The sequence below is a fragment of the Abramis brama genome (assembly GCF_963993115.1).
Source record: "Abramis brama genome assembly, chromosome: 3".
In the NCBI taxonomy this organism is placed as follows: domain Eukaryota; kingdom Metazoa; phylum Chordata; class Actinopteri; order Cypriniformes; family Leuciscidae; genus Abramis; species Abramis brama.
Genome location: NC_139965.1, coordinates 25,563,960 through 25,586,638, shown reverse-complemented (window position 1 = coordinate 25,586,638; position 22,679 = coordinate 25,563,960). Strand labels below are relative to the sequence as shown.

Below are 22,679 nucleotides of genomic sequence, written 5' to 3'. Positions count from 1 at the left end.
AGCTGTGAAAATGTGAGTTTGTGAGTTTTCATCATTGCATTATCAAAAATTATAAATTGTTGACGTTTGCCAAAAAATTTTATTTATTTTTTCAGATATGTGTTTGATGTATAAATTAATTCATGATCTTGCGCCACCACCTCTTAAACAATGTGTGACTTTCTGTAAGGACAATTCTATGGAAACCAGGGTATCCGTTAGAGAAGACTGTTGAGTTAAATTGAAGAAAACTGTCTTTGGACAATCGGCTTTTTCATTTAGAGCAGCAGAAAGATGGAATTCAGTGCCTGTTATTAGAAAGTGTACATCATTTAGCATTTTTAAAACTGCACTTAAATTATGGCTTAAGAAAAATCAATCATGTGATCATTAATTTAGTTTTTTTTTTTTTGATGGTATTGTGACATTGTCGGTATTGGTTTTATTGTAATGTGATATTATTTTCTTCTTTTTTTCTGGATTGTAATGGAGTGCTGTAATTTTATGTAACAACATCTTGCCCAGGAACCACAGATGCAAATTAGCTATCTAGCTAACTCTGGCACAACATTTGTTGTGCATGGTCCCTGTAAACTAAACTAAACTAAACTAAACTAAACTAAACTAAACTAAACTAAACTAAACTAAACTAAACTAAACTAAACGGGGTTAAAATAGCAATCTATAGAGAAAAAAAAATACAAACAGACACATTTTTATTTTGCAACACTGAAAATAATAATTACACACTGAGGTAAGTTGAATAATCCAGCTTCATAAAGGTCTCTGTCCTGAAGTGGCACACAATGACCAAGTACAGTATGTCCAATATTTCACAAAATGTTTGCAGAAGCTGTGCATTTCAATATTAATTCTCATTAAAAAAAAAAAAGTTTCATGAAGAGGTAATTCCATTACAGACCCACTCTCCTGTTTAGCACAGTAGCAAATTCAACACTTCAACAAAAAAACAATTTTCTGACAATAAAATAAAAATATATACCTCTGCGGGTATTTTTTGAATATCTTTATTACGAGGGAGTGTCAACTCCATGTAACATTTTGTTTGTTTTTCAAGAGCTACAGTTTTCTGCTGATGAGAGTTAGGACTTGGCCTTGGCACATATTCAGAGGTTTATGAGGAAAAGGGTGTTTGTAGTCCAGAGGGTCAAAGTGTAGTTTCTCTGCATACACTGATGAGACTTTGAGGCTGGCGTGGAGATTGATGACCCAGGGTGGCAGGGACATCTGTCTGACTGGATCCTCTGAGTGGACGGCGCAAGGATGAAGATGGGGAACTCAGAGCTCCGCAGCTCTGTAAATGCAGATCTTCGTGAGCATTCTTCCTCGGGCTGCCCATGATCTTCCGCGACTGTGTCATCAGCTGTGAAGGACATGAGCAAAACAAACATCCCCAATGTAAATCAGTTGTATTTCACTTTCAACTACTGCATTAGAGCAAAAAGTAGTCATTCCTTATCTTGTGGTTGAGATTATCAAGAATACAAAAATACTACATATTTTACACAAAAATATGCCAAATTCACCTGATCAATGATATTGGCACTGAATATGGCCTCCTCCATGTGTTTCTCATCAGATTTAATAACACATTTAATGCTGTTGACCACCTGCTGGACCTCTGGAGGTAGACTGCAGCTCGAGTGCTCCAGAAACTTGGCCACCAGCACTTTGGTGTCTTTGTAAGTCTTGAGGTCTGCGAGAGATTGCGGCCGTTCTGTAGACATTGAGTGAGGGATGTGAGGTTTGAGTTGGATGTCCACCTTTCCACCGTCCTTCTGCTTCTTGCCCCCTTGGCTGCTGTGTTTGGCAGAAGTCTGTCGGGTGCTTTCAGAGAGCTCCATGCATGCTGTGAAGAGCAGCGAATTAGTATGTTTATTCTAACAACCATAATTTTTATGTGATATGAATAACTACATCCTTTGAATACTGTGCTACATGGATAACAGAAACCAGAAGAGGTGGGGTGAAACCTTGATCACAGGGAGTCTGTGGGGAGTCCTCAGGTGGATGGATAGAAGCAGGAGCACAACGGTCACCTGCAAGTCAAGTCACATGCTTAGTTCCCCAGATTGCTCATGTGCTATTTATGACTTAATGTAATGCCGTATGATATAATTTGAAAAGTTCATATAAGTTCATTTCCTATTCCTACAACAAGCAATGACGGTTCTAAATGTCAGTGATAAACATCAATTGAGCTAAAAAAGTATAAATACTATTAAGTTCCAAAATGTCTACTTGGGACAAATACAGTCAGGAATACGCTGACGTTCAAAAATGTGTTTAAAAATACAGTAATAACAGAGCCATATTATTTTTCTAAATAACTGTTTTCTATTTTGATAAATTTTAAAATGTAATTTATTCCTGTGATGCAAAGCTGAATTTTCAGCATCATTACTCCAGTCTTCAGTGTCACATGATCCTTCAGGAATCATTCTAATATGTTGTTTTGCTGCTCAAGGAACATTTCTTAATATCATCAATGTTGAAAAAAAAGTTGTGTTGCTTAATATTTCTGTGGAAACCTTGATACTATTTTTTTCCAAGATCCAGGTTTCCAAAAGAACAAAAATCATTTGAAATAGAAATATCGTGTAACATTATGAATGTCTGTTGTCACTTTGATCAATAATGCATCCTTGCTGAAGTACTAATTGCGTATATACTATACATAACAGATGTGCAAGAATGAGACAAGATGCTATTTAAATAGTTCATGTACTGTGTTCGTCCGATCAATGATACTGACCCCACAAATAAAAAGGTTAACCTGGGGTTTATAAATGAACAATGTGAAACATGGAAAACCCTAAGAATGAATAGCTAACAATTTCAGAGTGAAAAGCCCTATAGATCTGAATCAAAGAAAGAAAAAAGACTCACGTACTTCTAGATATGGAAGTACAGGATGTGGGTTCACTAGTGGAACGCACAATCCTTGCCAGCTTCCGATACCCTTTGGTGGCACGGAGTGTGCGGGGCCGCTCACGTTGGCTGGAGTTGCTGAGGGTAGAGGTAGCATGGGGCTGTGAGGAAGAGGAGGATGGAGACCAGACGCTGAAGCAGAGCCGGGTTCCCCTCAGCTGAGCGGTGGGTGACGGAGAGGTGCAGATGGAGGGGGTCAGGGCAGAAGCTGCACCGGCAGTGGAGGTCACTGCTGAGTTGGAAGCACATTGGGATGGAGTGCTTGGAGGGAATAGAAGGGTAAGCTTCTTATTGGTTCGTTCTCTGTGCTGTGTGCGAGACATGGGTTTAACGGCTGTAATCTCCTCCTTCTCTGGCACGTTAACAGCATCGGGTGACAACTGTGGAGAGTGGGGCTTTGAATCCTGCATGACGGAGGACTCGCTGCGGTCCAGTCGAGCAGGGGTCTGACGCCTCAGGGAAGAGTGAGTGCTGTGTTCCAGGCTTGTGCAGCTGCCGTCAGTAGGTACGACGCGCAAAGTGCCATACGGAGAGGAATCAGAGCCCTGTACCTCAAGAGAACACAGGTCTTCAGAGGAACAACTGTGATCGGGCATGTCCGCATTCTCGGACACCATAAGGGAAGCGCTATCAACAGAGGCTGTGGAAACAGAGACCATATCATCTTTATATACAGTCTATAATTGAAGGTTGATTAATGAGATAAATGAGTGTTTTCTTCAGCAGATGTGTAATATAATGTATAAAGGACAATTATCACTCTACCGTTCAAAAGTCTCTTATGCTCACCAAAGCTGCTTTTATTAGATGAAAAATACAGTAAAAACAGTAATATTGTGAAATATTATTACAATTTCAAATAATTATTTTCTATTTTGATATATTTTCAAATGTAATTTGATTTCTGGAAGATCATGTGACACTGAAGACTGGAGTAATGGCTGCTAAAAAAAAAAATCAGCTTTGCCATCACAGGAATACATTACATTTTAAAATATGTTAAAATAGAAAACAGTTATTTCAAATAGAAGTAATATTTTACAATATTTCTGGGAAGCATAAGAGACTTTCAAAAACATTAAAAATCTTACCAAACCCAAACTTTTAAACAGTAGTGTAGAGTAAAATCTATTTCCACAGTAAAGTATATGTCCTGAAGCAAAGCCAGCTGTGAACCAATGTTCTATCAAACATTACAGATACATTATGCTAATGTGGAGGTAATGGTATATTTAAACAAAGATTGCCTTCTAATTCTAAATAGCCCATATCCTACATGGATACACCAGAGAAGGGAAAACCTCTGACTTTGTGTTATCATTGCAGCCTCCTCACCCTGAGTGCTAAGGCCAGCTGTGGTGTTCCTTTCGCACAGACTGGACTCGGTGACCTGTTGCTCTAGACTGGTGGTGATCTGAATGAGAGAAAAAACAGACGGCTATATTTTATTTAAAAATTGTAACAAATTGATAAATTATTATGCGTTTAAAACACAAGCTTCAAACTGTTTTGAGTGTAACCTTCTGGAGAGGATGGTGATTAAAAACGGTCTTACACCTGAAGACGATAACAAACAACTGCAAAAGGAGGAGAATCATACAGCAAAACATCTGGCAGTGAGAAATCTGCTGCAGCCTGACATCTGGCATCGCAGCAGTGCTTTAAAATGTCTATGCCGTCCCATGACCAGCAGGGGGCTCTTTAAGATCAGATTTGCTCTTCTAACTTCTGCATTAATGTGACCACACAGTGTGTGGTTAAAAAAAAAAAGCCTCATAACATGATTGATCCAAAACACACAAAAGACTATACAGAGAATTTATCCAGTATACAGAGAGCTTAAGTACACAGCACAGCTGGACTTTTATAAAAATGTGAAATAGTCAATAGTTGTATAAAAAGCTGTACAAGGCTTGTGCTTGTGCTTCAGGTAAAAAAGGGCTCCAATGATTGAAATGCCCCTGCTGCTTTGTTTGCAGATGGTTATCAATCACTTCACACGAGAAAGGTCTAAAATCAAGGAAACCTCTTGGGATTTCATCCTTTTTTTAATCACAGATTCCTTTAGGTAGCAAACAAATCTTCAAAATAACACGTAATCACAAGCTCAGTCGCTGGATTTGAAAGGTTTGGTGGTCCTTTGTGCATCTCTTTGAAAAGAGGAGAGCTCTTGTTCCCTTCCATCAGGTGAAGAAGTGAAATTTTATGAAAAATCATTGTTCATAAAACAGGGCCAGCTCTCACTATAAGAGAGCCCATTTCTTTTAAATGGAATGAAATTCCTGCCTGTATTGCTGATGTGTTCCAGAGAAAATTATAATCCATTATACAAAGGCACTTGTATTAATTTCTTTCAGCCCCTCAAGTGCACCGGAGGACCTTCTTCTGACTGCCGAGCTTTACACAGACAAATGAGTGTACATTGCTGAATTAGTGGTATGCCTTGCTTTAAGACTGAAATACCTGCAAACTACTAGTAAAATCTATGAGAAACCAGGAACTGTCATAAAACAGTAATTGATGTGACGCTCATCTATTCATTTATTTTAAAAAACATCAAATGCAATTCACACGTACAACATGTTTTAATTTCTGAATGAAAATAAATAGATTTTATTTGGGTTAGTTTAGATTGTAAAATGTCATGTGGTGTGATTGCAAAAAAATTATATTATTATAACAAGTAACTTTAGATTTAGATTTTTTCTTCGTTTTAAGCTTAAATGTACAATTCCCCTTGTACATTATACAAGGGGAATTGTACTCCCCTTGTACAATTGCTCATGGAAATCACATTGCTGATGTGGCTGTAACAACAAAAATGGAATGAAACTGTCGACTTTTTTTAATACGCGTGACCAATAAGATATGGGGTCAACTTCTCAGTTCAAATATGACAGGTGTTTTAATACAGTAAAGGTCACATATTGCAGTTGTTCACAGAAACTCCTTTTTTGTAGCCACCCAAAATGAGTAATATTCTTTAAACATGCTCCCTTCATAGCCAATTAATCATTACAGTAGATTGTAGAAAAGGTGTCAGCTCTTACCTGGCTGGCAGGTGTCTGTCCCACGACAGATTCATAGGGTGGTGGCAGCTCAGATGGATATAGAGCCCCGGGGCTGTTAATAGGCACCCCATAAATAGCACTGAAGGGAGAGTGTGGGAAGTCCAGATGCAACCCTCTAATGGACAGAGATGTTGGTAAAACATGATTATAACACTACGTCAATGCTTCAACAAATTTGGCTGTGGGAAGCTGCAAAAAATATGTGAGACCATTTACGAACTGTGGAAAATTCAACTATTTCCTCTTCATCTCAGTGAGTAATATATCTTATTCTTTAAATTAACCAAACTCCCTCTTTCATATTGGAGGGGAGGAATGGGTGTTTTTTCATGTTTCTTGTGTATTACCACATCCTGACACTGATTGTGCATTGAAGCACTCAGTGTGTATGTAGGGCTGCTCTTGCTCTCTATGTATTTACTGCTTTGTTGACACATTAGTGTGGCCGCGGGCTAAACAGCCTCATCAGCATGTTTTTTATGATGGGATGGTGGGCAGAGTGTCTCACAGTGCGAGACAGAGAAATCAATGGTGGATTTACACCAGGCCAGGGACCCTGCCGCTCCATAATATGGATTGTCAGAGCAGTTCGCCTTGAGACCGGCACTTATACAACATGGTATGAATTCCCATGAAAATTTCCATGGGACAATTTCATAAATCTCTGTGAATCAAGCTATTCAAAACACTCAAAACTCTATTTTTCAGTTTACAGAATTTGCAGCCAAGCAATCTGAGATCAAACTGTTTCTCAGATATAGTGCAAATATTAGGTCATCATTACAAGTCAGCTGGAAATCAGTATGTTGTTTGTGTGCGGGTTTACCTCTGGCCCTCCATTACAGGTGTGCAGGTGTACTCTGGGGGGTAGTAGGGAGGAGGCGGGATGGGTGGGATGAACTCGTCAAAGTCCAACGTCTGGTGTAAGATGGTACCATGAGGGGTCATACAGTCAGCGCTCAGGGCACGTGCTCTGTGTGGCATGAACTGATAAAAAAAAAATAAAAAAAAAAATAATAATAATAATTTAAACATGCACTACCATTGAAAGACGTCTTTTATGCTCACCAAGGCTGCATTTATATGATCAAAAACAAGGTAAAAACAATAATAATGTGAATTATTATTACAATTTTAAATAACTGTTTTCTATTTCAATATATTTTAAGAATCTAATTTATTCCTGTTGTTGCAAAGTTGAATTTTCAGCATCATTACTCCAGTCTTCAGTGTCACATGATCCTTCAGAAATCATTCTAATATGCTGATTTGCTGCTCAAGAAACATTTCTTAATATTGTCAATATTAAAAACAGTTGTGCTGCTTAATATACTAGTGGAAACAATGAAACATTTTATTCAGGATTCTTTGATGAACAAAAGAACAGCATTTACTTGAAATAGAATAGTCTTTACTGTCACTTTTGATCAATTAAATGCGCCCCACTGAAGTATTAATGAAAAGAAATCTGACTGACCCCAAACGTTTGGTTGGTAGTGAATTTGATGACCATCTAATGATGAAATCATTCACCATACAAATTCTGTGGTTTCACAGTCACAGTTACATAATTTTCATTGCGTTCAAAACAAAGAAAATTAAAAGTAGGATGTCAGTTGGTAGGGAAAAGAAAAGTAGTTCAGGTCTGGATAATTTGTAAGGATATGAGTACAGTGAGGATAGCTACAGTACAGCCATGTCTCACCCTGTCGAGACCCTTTGGCTAAAGCGTTTCATTTTATGCAATGTAACCCTCTGATGCATGAATTATCAAAGGAAAAGAAGAATTTTACTTCAAAGCAAGGATATAATCATTCCAAATCTTTTTTCTTTTTCTTTTTTTTTTTTATGTATTTGAGAGAATTGCATAATGGTGCATCTCTATATTCGTCAGCCATGTAAAATTTTGGTAGTCAGAAATAGAAAAACATATGATTAAGAAAATACATTAAGAGAGTCATAATTATGAGAGAGGTTCAAAGGCTATCATGGTGATCTGGATGTGACCTCACTGTCTGAATGGAATTGTTCACCCACTAATGAAAATTCCGCCATCATTTACTCTCCATTTTTGACTTTGATTGTAAAGACAAAAAAAAGGCATTTCTCAAAAGGTCTTGTTTTATGTTCAACAGAAAAATTAATTTAGTTCAGGGTTGGAACGAGGTTAGTAAATGGTTTCATTTTTGTGTGAACTATCCCTTGAAAATTGCTTTTAAAAGTTCTGTCTAGTGAGCGGACGTCATGCATAAGATAGTGAATCTCTTTTGGTGTTTTAAACAGGGTGAATTTCATTCCACTGATCTGTAATGAATCAGCCGGTTGAAAAGTTCAGATGGGAAGAGTAACTCGTTTTGTGCCATTCCTTGTGAGTTCAAGGATAGGTTTAAAGCATTTTTTTATGATGACAATGCACTTTCCTGTTGATGTCATATAAGAATATGTGAAGCCTCATCAATCAGAAGATACTGAAATCGTCCCTCTGATCTTAAGCATCATTAAGGGAGGCAGTGACTGTAAATGACAGATAAGTTCAGGCAGCAGTATAAGTATCACAACGTCAGAATGTGTATCGTTTCATTACATGGTTCTAAATAACAACCACCCAATGTATGCAGAGATAAAAAATACAAATGATAAGGCTTTGATGAAATCAGGTAATACAGCTGCAATGGGAAAAGCTCCATGCAGTGCTTCCCCTCATCCCTGCCCTCGGGCATCTGTTGTCTTTGTGCATGGACTGTGCAGCTGGTAACAGTGGTGATTTCTCGCTTTGCCACTCTGTGCCCTGAGTCGAAACTAATCCCACAACTGCTCTAGCGATTCACAGAGCCGCAGTCATGCTAATATAAGTCATCTCAATTCATCTCCCTGTGCCCATGCCTCTGCTGCAGCCATCCATGAGGCTGTGCAATTTACTGCAGCGCCCATAAAGCGCACAAAGCCCACTCTTAAAGAATATTACAACTTTATGTGCCACAAGTTTATTTTCTGTCACATAAAACAGGCTGGCTGAAAAAGACAGATCAACTAGCAGTTCTCTCCCACGGAGCATTGTAACGTCTGGGGTCTCATCCTCATTCAATCATATGCTTAAGAAATGAATAGTACAGTACTTTTGAAAAATATGCTTAAAATGAAGTACAACCGGATGAGATGAAGACTCCTGCATCAATGGCTTAAAAAAAAAAGTTGTTTTATTTCCATAAGAGAAGAGCTGAATAACACGTGAACACATAATCTCTGTAACACTACTGAATAGGTTACTTTTATTATGCCATTGGTAACCAAATCTATTTTTTATTTTTATTTTTTTGCACGATGTCAGGTGTCAGATCATTAATTGACTTTACTTGGTGAGGAAACGTATAACTTTAGGAAGGAACTGTAGGAACGTTTTCCTATAAATCGAAAAATATAAGTTTACTTGAACAGTTGTGGCAATAGGTTTCCTTTCTTTAAATAACGTCCACTAATTTTACAAAGTTCAAGCAGCAAAACATGAAAAAAAGAAAAAGAAAAAAATCCATATTTAGGGGAGGGTTTGCCCTGATGTGTAGGATAGGAAGATCCAAAAATCAGCATTAATGTTTAGACTGATTATTTCCTTAATCCACAAGGTAATCAGGTCACTAGTTTCTCTAGGGAAAACATAAGGGTTAATTTGAAGTATGAGATGTCATTCGGTGTATATGTCTGATGTAGTCAGAGGATATATTTAATGATTTGTTTTTGTATACCACCAAATCCACTGTGCTATTTTGCTCTGAACTGTGCTTAATGTAAAACAAATATTTAGGTCAATATAAGGTACACTTAATGAAATTTGATTAAATTGCCTTTATTTCTTTTGATGGCTATGAATATAGACTACACACTTTTTCTGACATTTTTCTAATTAAACTATTACATGTTCATTTGTCTTAATTGTCTGATCTTTCCATTATGATGTAATGGGAAAATGTAATGTGCATTAACACACGTAAGAAAGACGCACACACATTGCGGTATGGATCACACTTACCATCTGTAGTAAATCAGTAGAAACCATTTGCATACAGCACACGGCAGTGGCCAGAGCACACACAATGGTGGAGATAACATTCAGTGCACACACGCTGAAAAGCAGCTCCTGGGAGACAGAGAGAAAAATGGAGAGACGGTGATAAGAAGGGAGAGGACAAGAAGGTGAGAATCAACGAGAAAGAGAGAAGGATAGAAGGAGAGTGAGAGAAAGAGAGAAAATAAACGAGAGTGGCAATTGTTTTGTTGGGAAAATCCTCAGGCTGGCACCAACATGTATTGTTCCGTTAGTCAGAGTGAGAGAGACGGCAGTCAGGAAAGAACAAATGTGTGGAAGAGAGAGAGAAAGAGAGAGTAGCAATGACATAATGGATAAGAGGGATAATGGTTTCACCAAAGTGGGACTTTTGCATGGCATCATCGTTCTGCAAAAGATAAGCACAAAAAGCTGAAATCAGGGAAAGTCCTTGTGCAGCTTTAAAAATCGATTCCCATTCAAAGACTAGTAGGACTATTTGATTTGATTCCCACATTCCAATTCAATTTGATTTGATTCTGATTCAGTCCTGTATATTTCAGTTACAATGTCCATTCCGTTTCAGCTTTTGATGTAAATATACAGGAACTTTCTTGAAACTCGGAACAAAAATGTTCATCCCAAACTATGCAGTTTAACTGCCATTAATATAACAGATATAATAAACAACCCAAAACTGAAATTTTAAATTGACTTTAAATGCATTTCATTAGTTTAAAAATGTTACTACCAATGTGAAAAATTATGCAAAAAAACAAAGGATATAACCTCATGATCACTTCAGTTGTCCCCTCATGAACACCACTAAATGGGTCTATATAACATGTATACATCCACCTATAAAGGACAATAATTTGTTGATGAATCAGACTACACTGGTTGTGCTTTGGTACTGTGTGGAGCCCACAAGGAATTGCAAGAAAACGCAGGTATTGAGTTAAAGTAAATGAATCTTGCAATTTTAAGAATTGATACACATACATATAGCATAACTTATTAGCATAAGCGAGAGCGTGTAGCCACCACTATAGTCATCAAGAGAAAGAGATCGCTAAAAGAAAAACCCAAGGACGTCACTGGCACTGTTTGGAATTCTGCCAGACTGAGCTGGGTGGTAGATCTGCATCCACAAAATGTTAAATACATTCAGTATTCACGACAGCTCATCACACACACCTGCTTATCAGAGCCCTGTCCGATCTCTCGTTGTGACAAGATGAAATATATGTGACCCAGCGATGTCCTCAAGGAAAATGCTGAATTCTTAAATGTGCACAAGTCCTTTAGGTGAAAGGAGCCCATCCTAAGAGGACCGGACAGGCCTAACCGCTTCTACATGACTATAACCTTCCAAAAAGGCCAGGACCTCCTCTTTGGAGGGGGAGGATGTGTTTATACAAATGCAAACATTAAGGGTCTGGACAAATTTATGTTCTGTTTTGGTCCAAATTTTATCTTTTATATCCATTTTTTCAGTTTTTAATTAAAATATCAATATATAATTTAATTTAAAAAACAAAACTACAAAAAAGGTAATATTTAACATCCATGGCTCAATAGAGAGAGATGCATTTTCTAGCCTTTATTTTGCAATATACAGTGTTTTTATCTCACAACATTCAATTCAGACATTAAACTCACACTGGGTAAAATATTGTTTTTGTTGTGTGCTGTAGATCAAGACCACCTACAGTATGTACCTATACAACAAGCTAATGTTATGATTGGACTAACTCCAGTAGGAAGCAGAACTAGCTTGTGCAGTTGTGTTCCAGCACATCTAACAGAGGTACTAGGTCAGCTCCACTGAGAAACACCTGCTCTTCCCATTTTGAGCCAGCAATTCTAACACATGTCCCCATGACGACAAGAGGGGGGGGGGGGGGGGGGGGGGGGAAAGAATGATGAAAATACATGCTACCTTACATTCTGAAAATACATTCATACAGTTCTTAATGCTGATGGAACATGGTACCATTTCTTGCATTCACATGTTGATGGTCAAAACCAGTAATCTGTGTAGTTGCTGGACTGCAAACTTGCAGTCGGTTTCATCAGATATGATAGTACTGACATGTCACTGTGACAAACACCTCAAGGTATTATACCTCAATACAAACGAGTCCTAAAGGAAAACGAGGCTGTCAATATGAAACACACCAGTGGTATATAATAGCCCAGGACCCTTACAATGAGGGAGTCACATGGTGCAATATGCCAATGAGCCATAACATTAATTGTACTGAGGGTCTTTTATAGCCATCTCAATTGACCTGACTGGCCATAAAAAGACATGAAACCTTCAGACATCAGTGATAGCATTAAAGTGTATAAATCTTATTTATGTTTCATAACGCCACCTGAGTAAGTGCTACAGATATAATATAAACCATCAATAGTCATATAGTGACGTTATTGTTAATTAAAACTAAAACTATTCAAAATAGTTTTCAGTGATTGAAAAAAAAGATTAAATAAAAATCCTGGCTTAATCTAAGCCCTGTCTGTGAAACCGGGCCTATATGTTTATGATGGCATTACAAATACCTTGCAAATAAAACACTGTATAGGGAAAGAAGATGTACTGTGCATTTTGAAAACGCAAAATTATGAATAAATGTAAAAAAGTTTTCTGTATTATATAATTCTACATGATTTCACACGACTGACAAGGCTTCATGAGGCATTTACAAGCAATTATAAGCAATTGCTTACAGGCAAGTGTTTTTCTTGATTTCATAAAGAGCGGCGGATGCTTTGTACAAGCAAATTTGTGGAAGCCTCACATCACCACATCCCGTTTCAAAAGCTGCCAAAAGCCCCGAGATCATGGCTAGCATGAGTGAATTGCTTAGACACTGGAAAAGAAACCAACGGTGAGCGCTAATTGAAGATGCATAACTAATGATGACTGAGTCTCATCTGCATATTAGAGAGAGATCCATAGTACAACATGAAGAGACATGTCCAATAAGGCAGGCGTTTTTGGGAATAGCGTGTAATTCTTGCTCTGCTAAATGGTTCAAATACTCTCTAAAAGTCAAATTAAAAAGTGTTTGAAAATGGAGAAATCCCTGAAGGAACATGGCAAATGTGCATGGGATCAGAGCCAAAAAATACTTCTCCAAGCTAAAAGTGCGATATTTTATGAATATATTACTCAAAAATATAATGCAAAAATGATTGGTACTCAAAAACAACATTTAAAGCCAAACAGCAGAACAAGAGTACAAACCAAAACCATTAATGTTTAAAATATCTCTTTCTCTGTATACCACAAAAACAATGCATCAGAAACTGTAGGATTGTAAAGCAACCCATGTTAAATTCACTAAATGAACACTTTAACACTGAAACTCATTTTTCATCTAAGGTGACTTACAGTGCCATTCCTGCAGGGACAATACCTTTGGAGTGACCCACAGGTATAATGGTGCCGGAGAAGATTGAGGTCTCATTATCTCTCGTAGTTCTACATCATCCCTACCTGGGTCTGAATCTGCAAATTTCTACTACAAATGCAGACTAGCACCATTCAATACTCACGTCTGTGCTATTACTCTAAAGTCCAGTCCTTAATTATACACAGTATACTACTGTTTAAATGTTTGGGGTCAGTATGTCAACACTGATAATAATAAGAAATGTTTCTTGAGCAGCAAATCAGCATGTGACACTGAAGACTGGCTGAAAATTCAGCTTTGCCATCATCACAGGAATAAACTACATTTTAAAATATATTAAAAACAAATATAAACCAATTATTTTACATTTTAATAACATTTCACAATATACCTGTTTTTACTGTATTTGTGAGCAAATAAATGTATAGCCAGGGTGAGCATAACAGACATATTAAAAATATTAAATATTAAAAAAATCTTACTGACCCCAAACTTTTGAATGGTAGTGAGTGTATGTACAGTACAGTCCGCGAGAAGGTCTCTTAATTGTAAAGATGCAGGACCTTCTCCCTTTTAATCAAGGAATATAGATAAAAGTTACTACATTGCTTTCTCTAGTAGAGACACCCCCCATTTTATTTATTATAAAGATTATTGATAATGGTAGTTAATTAAAGACTAGAGATTTTCAAACAATACATGCATGATTATAAAATAATCATCATTTACATGTCTAATGCATTTTTTTCCTCTTCATTTACTTGTCTGATCCAATATTCATTAACTGGAGGCAATCAAAAAGTCTATTAATAATGATTAAAAAAAAATTTAATACTTGAATATCAAATTGATTGAACAGGCTATTAAAGTCGTCATTGAATCAAAATTGACCCTATTTACTTTGTTAGCACACATTTCTAGTCTTATGGTGAACAATTAATCCGTGCAAGTTAATACACAGAAAAAAAATGTGTTTGTCGTGGTAATCTTTAATCAAAATCTGAACATTTGCTTCCAGTCTGGAATGGTGTTCCTTCTCTGATGATGTCAGTTTGACGGCTTGGGTTGAAAACGCTTAACCACTCCCCTCCAGCCGTCAGTCAGCTATGAGCAAGAGATGGAGAGGAGGTGCGCTGAAGTAAAACCCTGCCCTCTATTCAATATTCTGTTTCACTTGGAAATACATCACAACACTGAAGTAAAGTCAATTGCAACTTCCAGTTCACTGGGACTTTAAAGAATAAAGAAAAATAGCTGGCTATGTTAACAATGTTCTGAAATCAATTTCAAACATCATATCAGCCAAACATCCAACATCCAAACTTATCTACCGTAATTTACTTTGTGAACAGATACAGATACAAGCATGTTACAAACACCTACATGCACACACACACACACACACACCCACCTGGTTCGCTATCTTTGAGGGACTCTCTATAGACTTTTTTACTGTTACTGTTTTTTACTTTTTTACTGTTTTTATACTGTACAAACTGTTTATTCTATCCCCTTATATTAACCCTACCCCCAAAACCTACTCATTGCAGAAAACTTTCGGAACTTTTTCATTTTAAAAAAAAACTCAATTCTGTTTGATTTATAAGCTTGTTTAACTCATGGGGACTCGTGTCACCATCGGGACCTAAATTGAGGTTTCCATGAGGATTGTACTTTCAGATTCCCCACCTAGATAGAAAAACAAAGAGACACACACACACACACACACACACACTGATACCTTCAGTCGGAGGCGTATGGTGTTGCAGTCCCTCAACGGGTTGAGTTTAAGCGTATCTCCCAGATTATTACAGGTTGATTTCAGGTGCTCGAGCTCACAGCAGACACACACACCATCACTGTCAAATTTGATCTGCAGAAGAACAGAAACAAACTGGTTTCAGTTTCATAAGCACTTCATAAGCACGTTACAGTGATGAGATTTGTGCAGCACACATTAAATAGAGTTCTCTGTCTGCCGGAAAGAAGCAGGAGAGAAATGTTCAACAAAAACTTTGAGGCACATCCAAAGTATTCTGCTGTTTAGATGCCTTTGAAAATAAACTTGTTAGTTAGAAGTTACCATGGATGACATAATACTGTAGCTGGCAGCTTTATCAGACAGCGTCATATTTATAAAAGAACAAACTACCTAAATTCAATCACTTTTAATTTTTAATTAATTAATTATGTCTTCCACATTGCAACATTTATAGGCTTCCTATATTCTTGAACCTAACAGCTTAAGCCTAATCATTCATGTTTGTTAAGAAAGATCTTAATAAATCCCATACATGGTGGTCCAGCATTATAAATGCTTTGCGTTAGACTGAAACGAAGTCGCCATTTGACCCATATTGCACAAAAGCGATGTGTGAACTTTGCAAGCAGGGGTTAATTGAATCGAGGAAACAACTTCATTAATATTTCAGTCATGGCAGGATCAAGTCTCTGAGGAGGCGAGTGTTCAGTAGGCAGAGAAGAGAGATGCTTAATCCGACATGCTAATCCCTAAATCAGGTGGAGTAGAGACTGTTGGAGACAGAAGTCTGTCTTAAGCCTGGTCTGAAGCGGTAGACAAAGGGAAGGAAAATCACCTGACCCGTTTTAGCACAACAGCACAAGGTGCGAACCGCCACTGGGTTCTCATGACGATAGGCGATTAAAGCAGTGTTTTGTTTCTGTTCAATTATCGAGAATTACTGGAGGATTATGAAGGTCCTGTTTACGAAAAGGACAATGGAAAGATCACCATGTAATTAGTGCCTATATGTTTCTAAGATAAGTATCTTGTGAGACAAAACTCTCCGCTGTAGATTGAGTGAAACTTCAAATGCCTGGTATTGCTTCTGCTTGCTGAAAAATAAGGTTAATATAATAAAATAAAAACTAAAATAAACCTTAATAGGTTCCCACTAATTTCACAAACCATAGAACGTCACAATTTAAGCTTCTTTTGATTGCTGGGAGAAAAAGTATGATCATTTATATTTGATTATATGAATGCAGGATTTCATATCAAACTTCACAGACATAATGATCGAAAGCACCTGAATATTTCATCTGTATGACACGTTCAATCTATTGAACTCATGGCACATGATGTGTGTGCTCAACCCTTTGTGAGATGAATCATTAAAGCATTTCCCGGTACCGTTTCAAAGAGCCATCAACACTTTCACTGTGCATTCATCTAAAAAAAACATCCGATCATTATTTATAAAGAAAGTTTCATTTTATCATCCATGTGTGTTCTTACTGACTGCCCACTATAAGACTTCAGCTTCTATTGAACTAATTCACTATTTAACTCATGGTTGAATTACTCAATTCAAAATTATAAAATAGCTTTGCCATAAAAGTCGTTCAAGTCAATTTTCATGTTTTAATTAATACTGTATAAACATATACTGCATTCACATTCAAAATGAATTTTAAAAGATTGATGGTAATTTTATTGTATGTATGTTAAAGCAGAAGCTTGTGTTGAAAATGAAACCCACAAACACAACAGATCACTGATAGTAGAAAAAAGCTGAAATGAATTCAAAGCCTCCATCCATAACCTGAAATCCAGTCATGCATTTAATTGAGTTTGAAACAAACAAATAAGACTTACCTGGTGAATAATATACACAGAGATATGGTTGAACAATTAATTACTGTAAGATCTTCCACTAAACTCTAGCAATTGTTTTTTTTAGCATAGCAATTTAGTGCTATGTTTTATTTAAAGAAATTCCTAATAAATGAATTTGCCACCCATTCTGAATACTACTTCTCAACTGATCATTTAGTTATTTATTGCTTCCACCCCAGGCGGATAAATGGTCTTAGAGCTGGAGAGCTGAGCTGTTATGCCGTGCTGGGCCAGCACTGGACCCACTGTAGAGCTGATAAATCAACCTCAATAGAAAGCACAGCAAAGACTGACTGCTCTATTAATCTCCTTTATAAGCCTTCATTCAAAGAACACAATGGACGGCACACAAACATACTGTGGCATTCATTGAGGATATTCTCCAGTATCAAACACAACAATTCAGAGGTATTATGATTTGCCATAATAAAAGGCAATTTTTTTTTAATTCTATATTTTAGATCTATAGATTTAGCTCTTCAATTTACAGCTTTCATTCTGACAATTTACAGTTGAACTGTAAAATAAACATTCATTATGTATTCTCATATTCAAACAACGTCTCAAGAATTTGTTTCCTCTCTAGCAAAGGCAAAGTGATCTCATGACAGGACATTCGGCACTAGCATGGCTAATTTACATGAACTGACTTCCACTAAGAAGGCTCACCCACTCCTATTCACTCATCTGCTGCACTCTTTACTCTCCCCAGAAAATTGATGATTACGATTATTTTTTTATTTTTTGCTAGAAAATCCCAGTGAGCTTCGGCTGATGATCAGGCACCCGTTTTAATGAGGACAAAGGTGGTGGGTGTTAATATTTATTTCTGCTCCAACAGAATATTACAGGACGTAAAAAAGGGTCCCGGCAGACACTCTCATTTTCTCTGCCGTAGCGACTGAATGTTGAGCTAATTTCACTGAAATCTTGACAAGGGCATCGTGTTAATGAATGATGCTCTTGGGAGCTGTAATTGCTCAATGGATTGATTCTTTAGTGACAGGCTGCTTTTGAGAAGATGATAAAATACACAGGTTTAGGACTAAGCTATTTTCAGTTTGGACATACGAATCTATTTAAGGTTTCCTTTACAACAAAGAAGTGATTTCAGGCATGTGTTTGAGGACATGGCTCTCTCACCAGCTGACAGTCCTCCAGAGAGTTGACCAACTGGGCATTCTGACAGGAAAGGATGGCTCCTGCGAGGTTCAGCATCACACACACAGCAGACAACAGCATGAAGAAAGTTATCTGTGGAGAAAGAAAGGGAACAGACTGTCAGTTTCTGAGGTTATCGTGGTATTTTAAGACTCTTAATAAACAAAAAAACAGTAGGATGCCATTTTTCACCTCATTAAACAGCCTTTGCAGAAGGATTCCACATAAAGGGTTCCCACATATTGGCCAACGGTCCATGACCTTTCCAGTTATTTGTGAAATATGTACACCATCGTTCAAAAGTTTGGGGTTGATAAGATATGTCATTGTTTTTTTTATTTATCTTATGCTCACCAAGGCTGCATTTTTTTTAATCAAAAATACATCATAAACAGTAATATTGTGAAATATCATCAGTACAGTTTTTAATAAATATTTCTTGTTTTTAATAAAGATTTATTGCTGTGATGTCAAAGCTGAATTTTCAGCATCATTACTCCAGTCTTCAGTGTCACATGATTCTTCATAAATCATTCTAATATCCTAATTTGCTGCTCAAGAAACATTTCTTATTATCAATGTTAAAAAACAGATTTGCTGCTTATTCTTTTTTGTGGAAACCATAATAAATTTTAGTAACACTTTAGTTTAGGGTCCAATTCTCAATATTAACTAGTTGTTTATTAGCATGCATTTTACTATTATTGGCTGTTTATTAGTACTTATAAAGCACATATGAATGCCTTATTCTGCATGGCCATTTTTTACTACCCAATAATACTTAAACTTAACAACTATATTACTAACTATTAATGAGCAGTAATTAGGAGTACACTCACCTAAAGGATTATTAGGAACACCATACTAATACTGTGTTTGACCCCCTTTCACCTTCAGAACTGCCTTAATTCTACGTGTTCTTAATTCAATGCTCAGGTAGGCCGTGGCATTTAAACGATGCCCAATTGGCACTAAGGGGCCTAAAGTGTGCCAAGAAAACATCCCCCACACCATTACACCACCACCACCAGCCTGCACAGTGGTAACAAGGCATGATGGATCCATGTTCTCATTCTGTTTACACCAAATTCTGACTCTACCATCTGAATGTCTCAACAGAAATCGAGACTCATCAGAGCAGGCAAAAATTTTCCAGTCTTCAACTGTCCAATTTTGGTGAGCTCGTGCAAATTGTAGCCTCTTTTTCCTATTTGTAGTGGAGATGAGTGGTACCCGGTGGGGTCTTCTGCTGTTGTAGCCCATCCGCCTCAAGGTTGTGCGTGTTGTGGCTTCACAAATGCTTTGCTGCATACCTCGGTTGTAACGAGTGGTTATTTCAGTCAAAGTTGCTCTTCTATCAGCTTGAATCAGTCGGCCCATTCTCCTCCGACCTCTAGCATCAACAAGGCATTTTCGCCCACAGGACTGCCACATACTGGATGTTTTTCCCTTTTCACACCATTCTTTGTAAACCCTAGAAATGGTTGTGCGTGAAAATCCCAGTAACTGAGCAGATTGTGAAATACTCAGACCGGCCCGTCTGGCACCAACAACCATGCCACGCTCAAAATTGCTTAAATCACCTTTCTTTCCCATTCTGACATTCAGTTTGGAGTTCAGGAGATTGTCTTGACCAGGACCACACCCCTAAATGCATTGAAGCAACTGCCATGTGATTGGTTGATTAGATAATTTCATTAATGAGAAATTGAACAGGTGTTCCTAATAATCCTTTAGGTGAGTGTATATTGAGGCAAAAGTCATAGTTAATAGTTAATAGTGAGAATTGAACCCTAATCTAAAGTGACCATAATTGTTTTCAGGATTATTTGATGAATAGAAAGTTTAAAAGAGCAGCATTTAGTTGCAATATAAATCTTTTGTAACATTATAAATGTCTTTATGTTATTATGTCACTTTTGATCAATTTAATGCATCCTTGCTAAATAAAAGCATTAATTAAAAAAGATTATATTCCAAACATGTATATTATGAAAGTAAAATAATAATAATAATGAATGTTGATTTGATAGAGTTGAGCATAACTAAAAATAAAAGAAGATATATTCACTACATAATTTATGACTTTTAAAGATATTTTTCTTACTTTTCACAACCACGTGTTCTGTGGCCAAGGGAGCCCTGGAAATTGGTGCAGGATCTCTCCCTCTCTCGCTTACACTTTCTTCTTCATTTTTCAGCATTTAGATGATCTGATTTCTAATCTTGCTATCTAGTTTATTTGCAAGACAATTTACAAAGTCTAATCATTACCAGAGTGTGTTTAGTTTATCAGACCAAAAATAAACCAATTGTGGTTTATGGGACTTGACGTAAGAGCGTGAAAGATCGAACGTGATTGATCAGAACTATTCATCCATGGGGAAAGCGAAAGGAACAGATGTGACTAATAATTAAAGCACTCAATAATCAATGACTTCAACCAAAACAATTAACGCTGATCTCACCATCTGAGCCCTGGCTCATTACTGTGAGAGACGGCCCCTAACAGCTCACATGAATAAATGAATAACACAAGTGCACTTCAGAGCATTGGGCTATTTTTCTCTGGGTGTTGATATACTACCTCTCCCACAATTCCTCAGTAGGCCATGCTGATACACGGCCAGTGACATATGGTCAGCTAGAGAAACCAATCTTTGCGTAATTCCCCCGTCCCACATCCTATCAATGCGGACCCGTGCCGCTTGATAGATCTCAAGCGTGGTCATTTTTCCTCTTTTTGCACCGCTGGCAGAACCGCAACTCCTGGTTCCTCTCCCCCAACTCTCCATTAAAAACAATTCTCTTTATTTCTGAGCTGACACTTCTGGGATTTCAGTCCTGAAGGATGAAATACGTTGGACATTCTGGCTGCTTTAAATCACAGTTTGTGTGTGGGAGAACATCAGGTCCAGCCCGGGCAGATGCCTGGCTAGGACACTGAGCCGTATATCAGCACCGGCCTTACCTCCACAACACGATAATTTACTAATGAGGCCCTCTACCTGACGGGACATTAACCTTGCAATACCAGACATGTCAGTGGAGAGAGAAAGAGACAGAGTGAGAGGAGTTGGAAAGTGAAAGTTAGAGTCATTTCAACTCTGTCACATAGATGCAGATTAACGCTTACAATATGCGGGAGGGGGGTGTGAGGGATGCTGGGAGATATGAATGTCAGGCTACCAGCACACTGGAAATTTAAGAGGCTGATGTACGAGGAGGTTCACAAGTGTCCTGGGGCTGTGAGGGTCCTTGGCTCAGGCTTACAGGAAACCTCACGCTTGATTTCCTCCACACTTAATAAAGTGCAGACATTGTAGAGATGACATGGTGATCCATTGCAGCTGAATGACTGAACTAGGTTGTGTTCTGTCTTGTTGACCAAATGACACAAAAAGGTTACGAGCATAGGCAGGGTGGGAATCTATGCATCCAATAAGCATTTAAAAAATGTGATTTACACACATCACATTTGTTGTTGCTTGCTGTGGGAAACTGGATTTTCATAATTAATCACTGACAACAACAATCATGTTAGAATGTTTTTCTTGTACAAGATGACAAATATGAAACCAAACCCGAGCTTCAGGCAGGAAGGTGACATCTCCATCACTTCAGAGAGAGAAAACACATTACAGCACAAATGATGGCTGAGGACCAGGTTAAAATGCAGGCAATAATGAGGCTGATTTTGTAAAGCAAAAATTGAAAAGATGTTATTCAGAACGCGAGCGATAAGGGAAAGCTTAATGGGCCACTCTTCAGACGTCCTTTCAATGCAAGCTGAGCGTAGCCAATGAAATACACGATTCCTGTCTATCTCTAATTTACTCTGCTGGTAGTACAGAGGAGGGAAAATGGTTCTTTCAGCAAATGCTTTGTAGTTAGCAGTGAGCAATATCAAAAGACAAATTCAGTTGCTATGCTTTGAATCTACTACTGCAACTCAAATTCAATCTTTAACTTTAATTGCAACACGCTGTCTTCTCCAACTGGTTCACAGGCATTCTGCAGGTTGCCTGGGCTTTTGCTTTAGCAGCAGCTTTCTACATACTAACTGTATAAATATGATAATTTTTCTTTCAGTAATGAACAACCATTTTTACAGCATTTTTTTAATCTATATCAATGTTAACTTCAACACATATTATATACACTACCGTTCAAACGTTTGGGGTCACTAAGATTTTTTTTCTCAAATAAATTACTTTATTTCAGCAACGATATACTAAATTGATCAAAATTTACAGCAAAGACATTTAAAAAAACGTTAAAAAAATGCAATAAATGCTGTTCTTTTGAACTTTCTATTCATCAAATAATCCTGCAAAAACAGTTTCCACAAAAACATGCAGGACAACTGTTTTCTACTGTGATAATAAAAATAAATATCATATTAGAATGAT

The 22,679-nt window shown here is 37.4% G+C and overlaps 1 protein-coding gene across 1 annotated transcript in view; it reads right to left on the bottom strand.

The window, feature by feature from the left end:
* Window positions 1-678: 678 nt before the first annotated feature.
* Window positions 679-22,679, bottom strand: part of fam189a1 (family with sequence similarity 189 member A1) — a 99,884-nt gene continuing 77,883 nt past the window's right edge. Inside the window, exons 3-12 of the mRNA XM_084110390.1 lie at window positions 18,250-18,360; window positions 15,208-15,339; window positions 10,027-10,134; window positions 6,829-6,989; window positions 5,982-6,117; window positions 4,267-4,345; window positions 2,894-3,571; window positions 1,974-2,039; window positions 1,527-1,849; window positions 679-1,363 (exon numbers count right to left, since the gene is read on the bottom strand). Of these exons, the coding sequence (XP_083966516.1) occupies window positions 1,148-1,363; window positions 1,527-1,849; window positions 1,974-2,039; window positions 2,894-3,571; window positions 4,267-4,345; window positions 5,982-6,117; window positions 6,829-6,989; window positions 10,027-10,134; window positions 15,208-15,339; window positions 18,250-18,360 (2,010 nt within the window). The 3' untranslated portion in view covers window positions 679-1,147. The remainder of the gene's footprint in view (window positions 1,364-1,526; window positions 1,850-1,973; window positions 2,040-2,893; window positions 3,572-4,266; window positions 4,346-5,981; window positions 6,118-6,828; window positions 6,990-10,026; window positions 10,135-15,207; window positions 15,340-18,249; window positions 18,361-22,679) is intronic.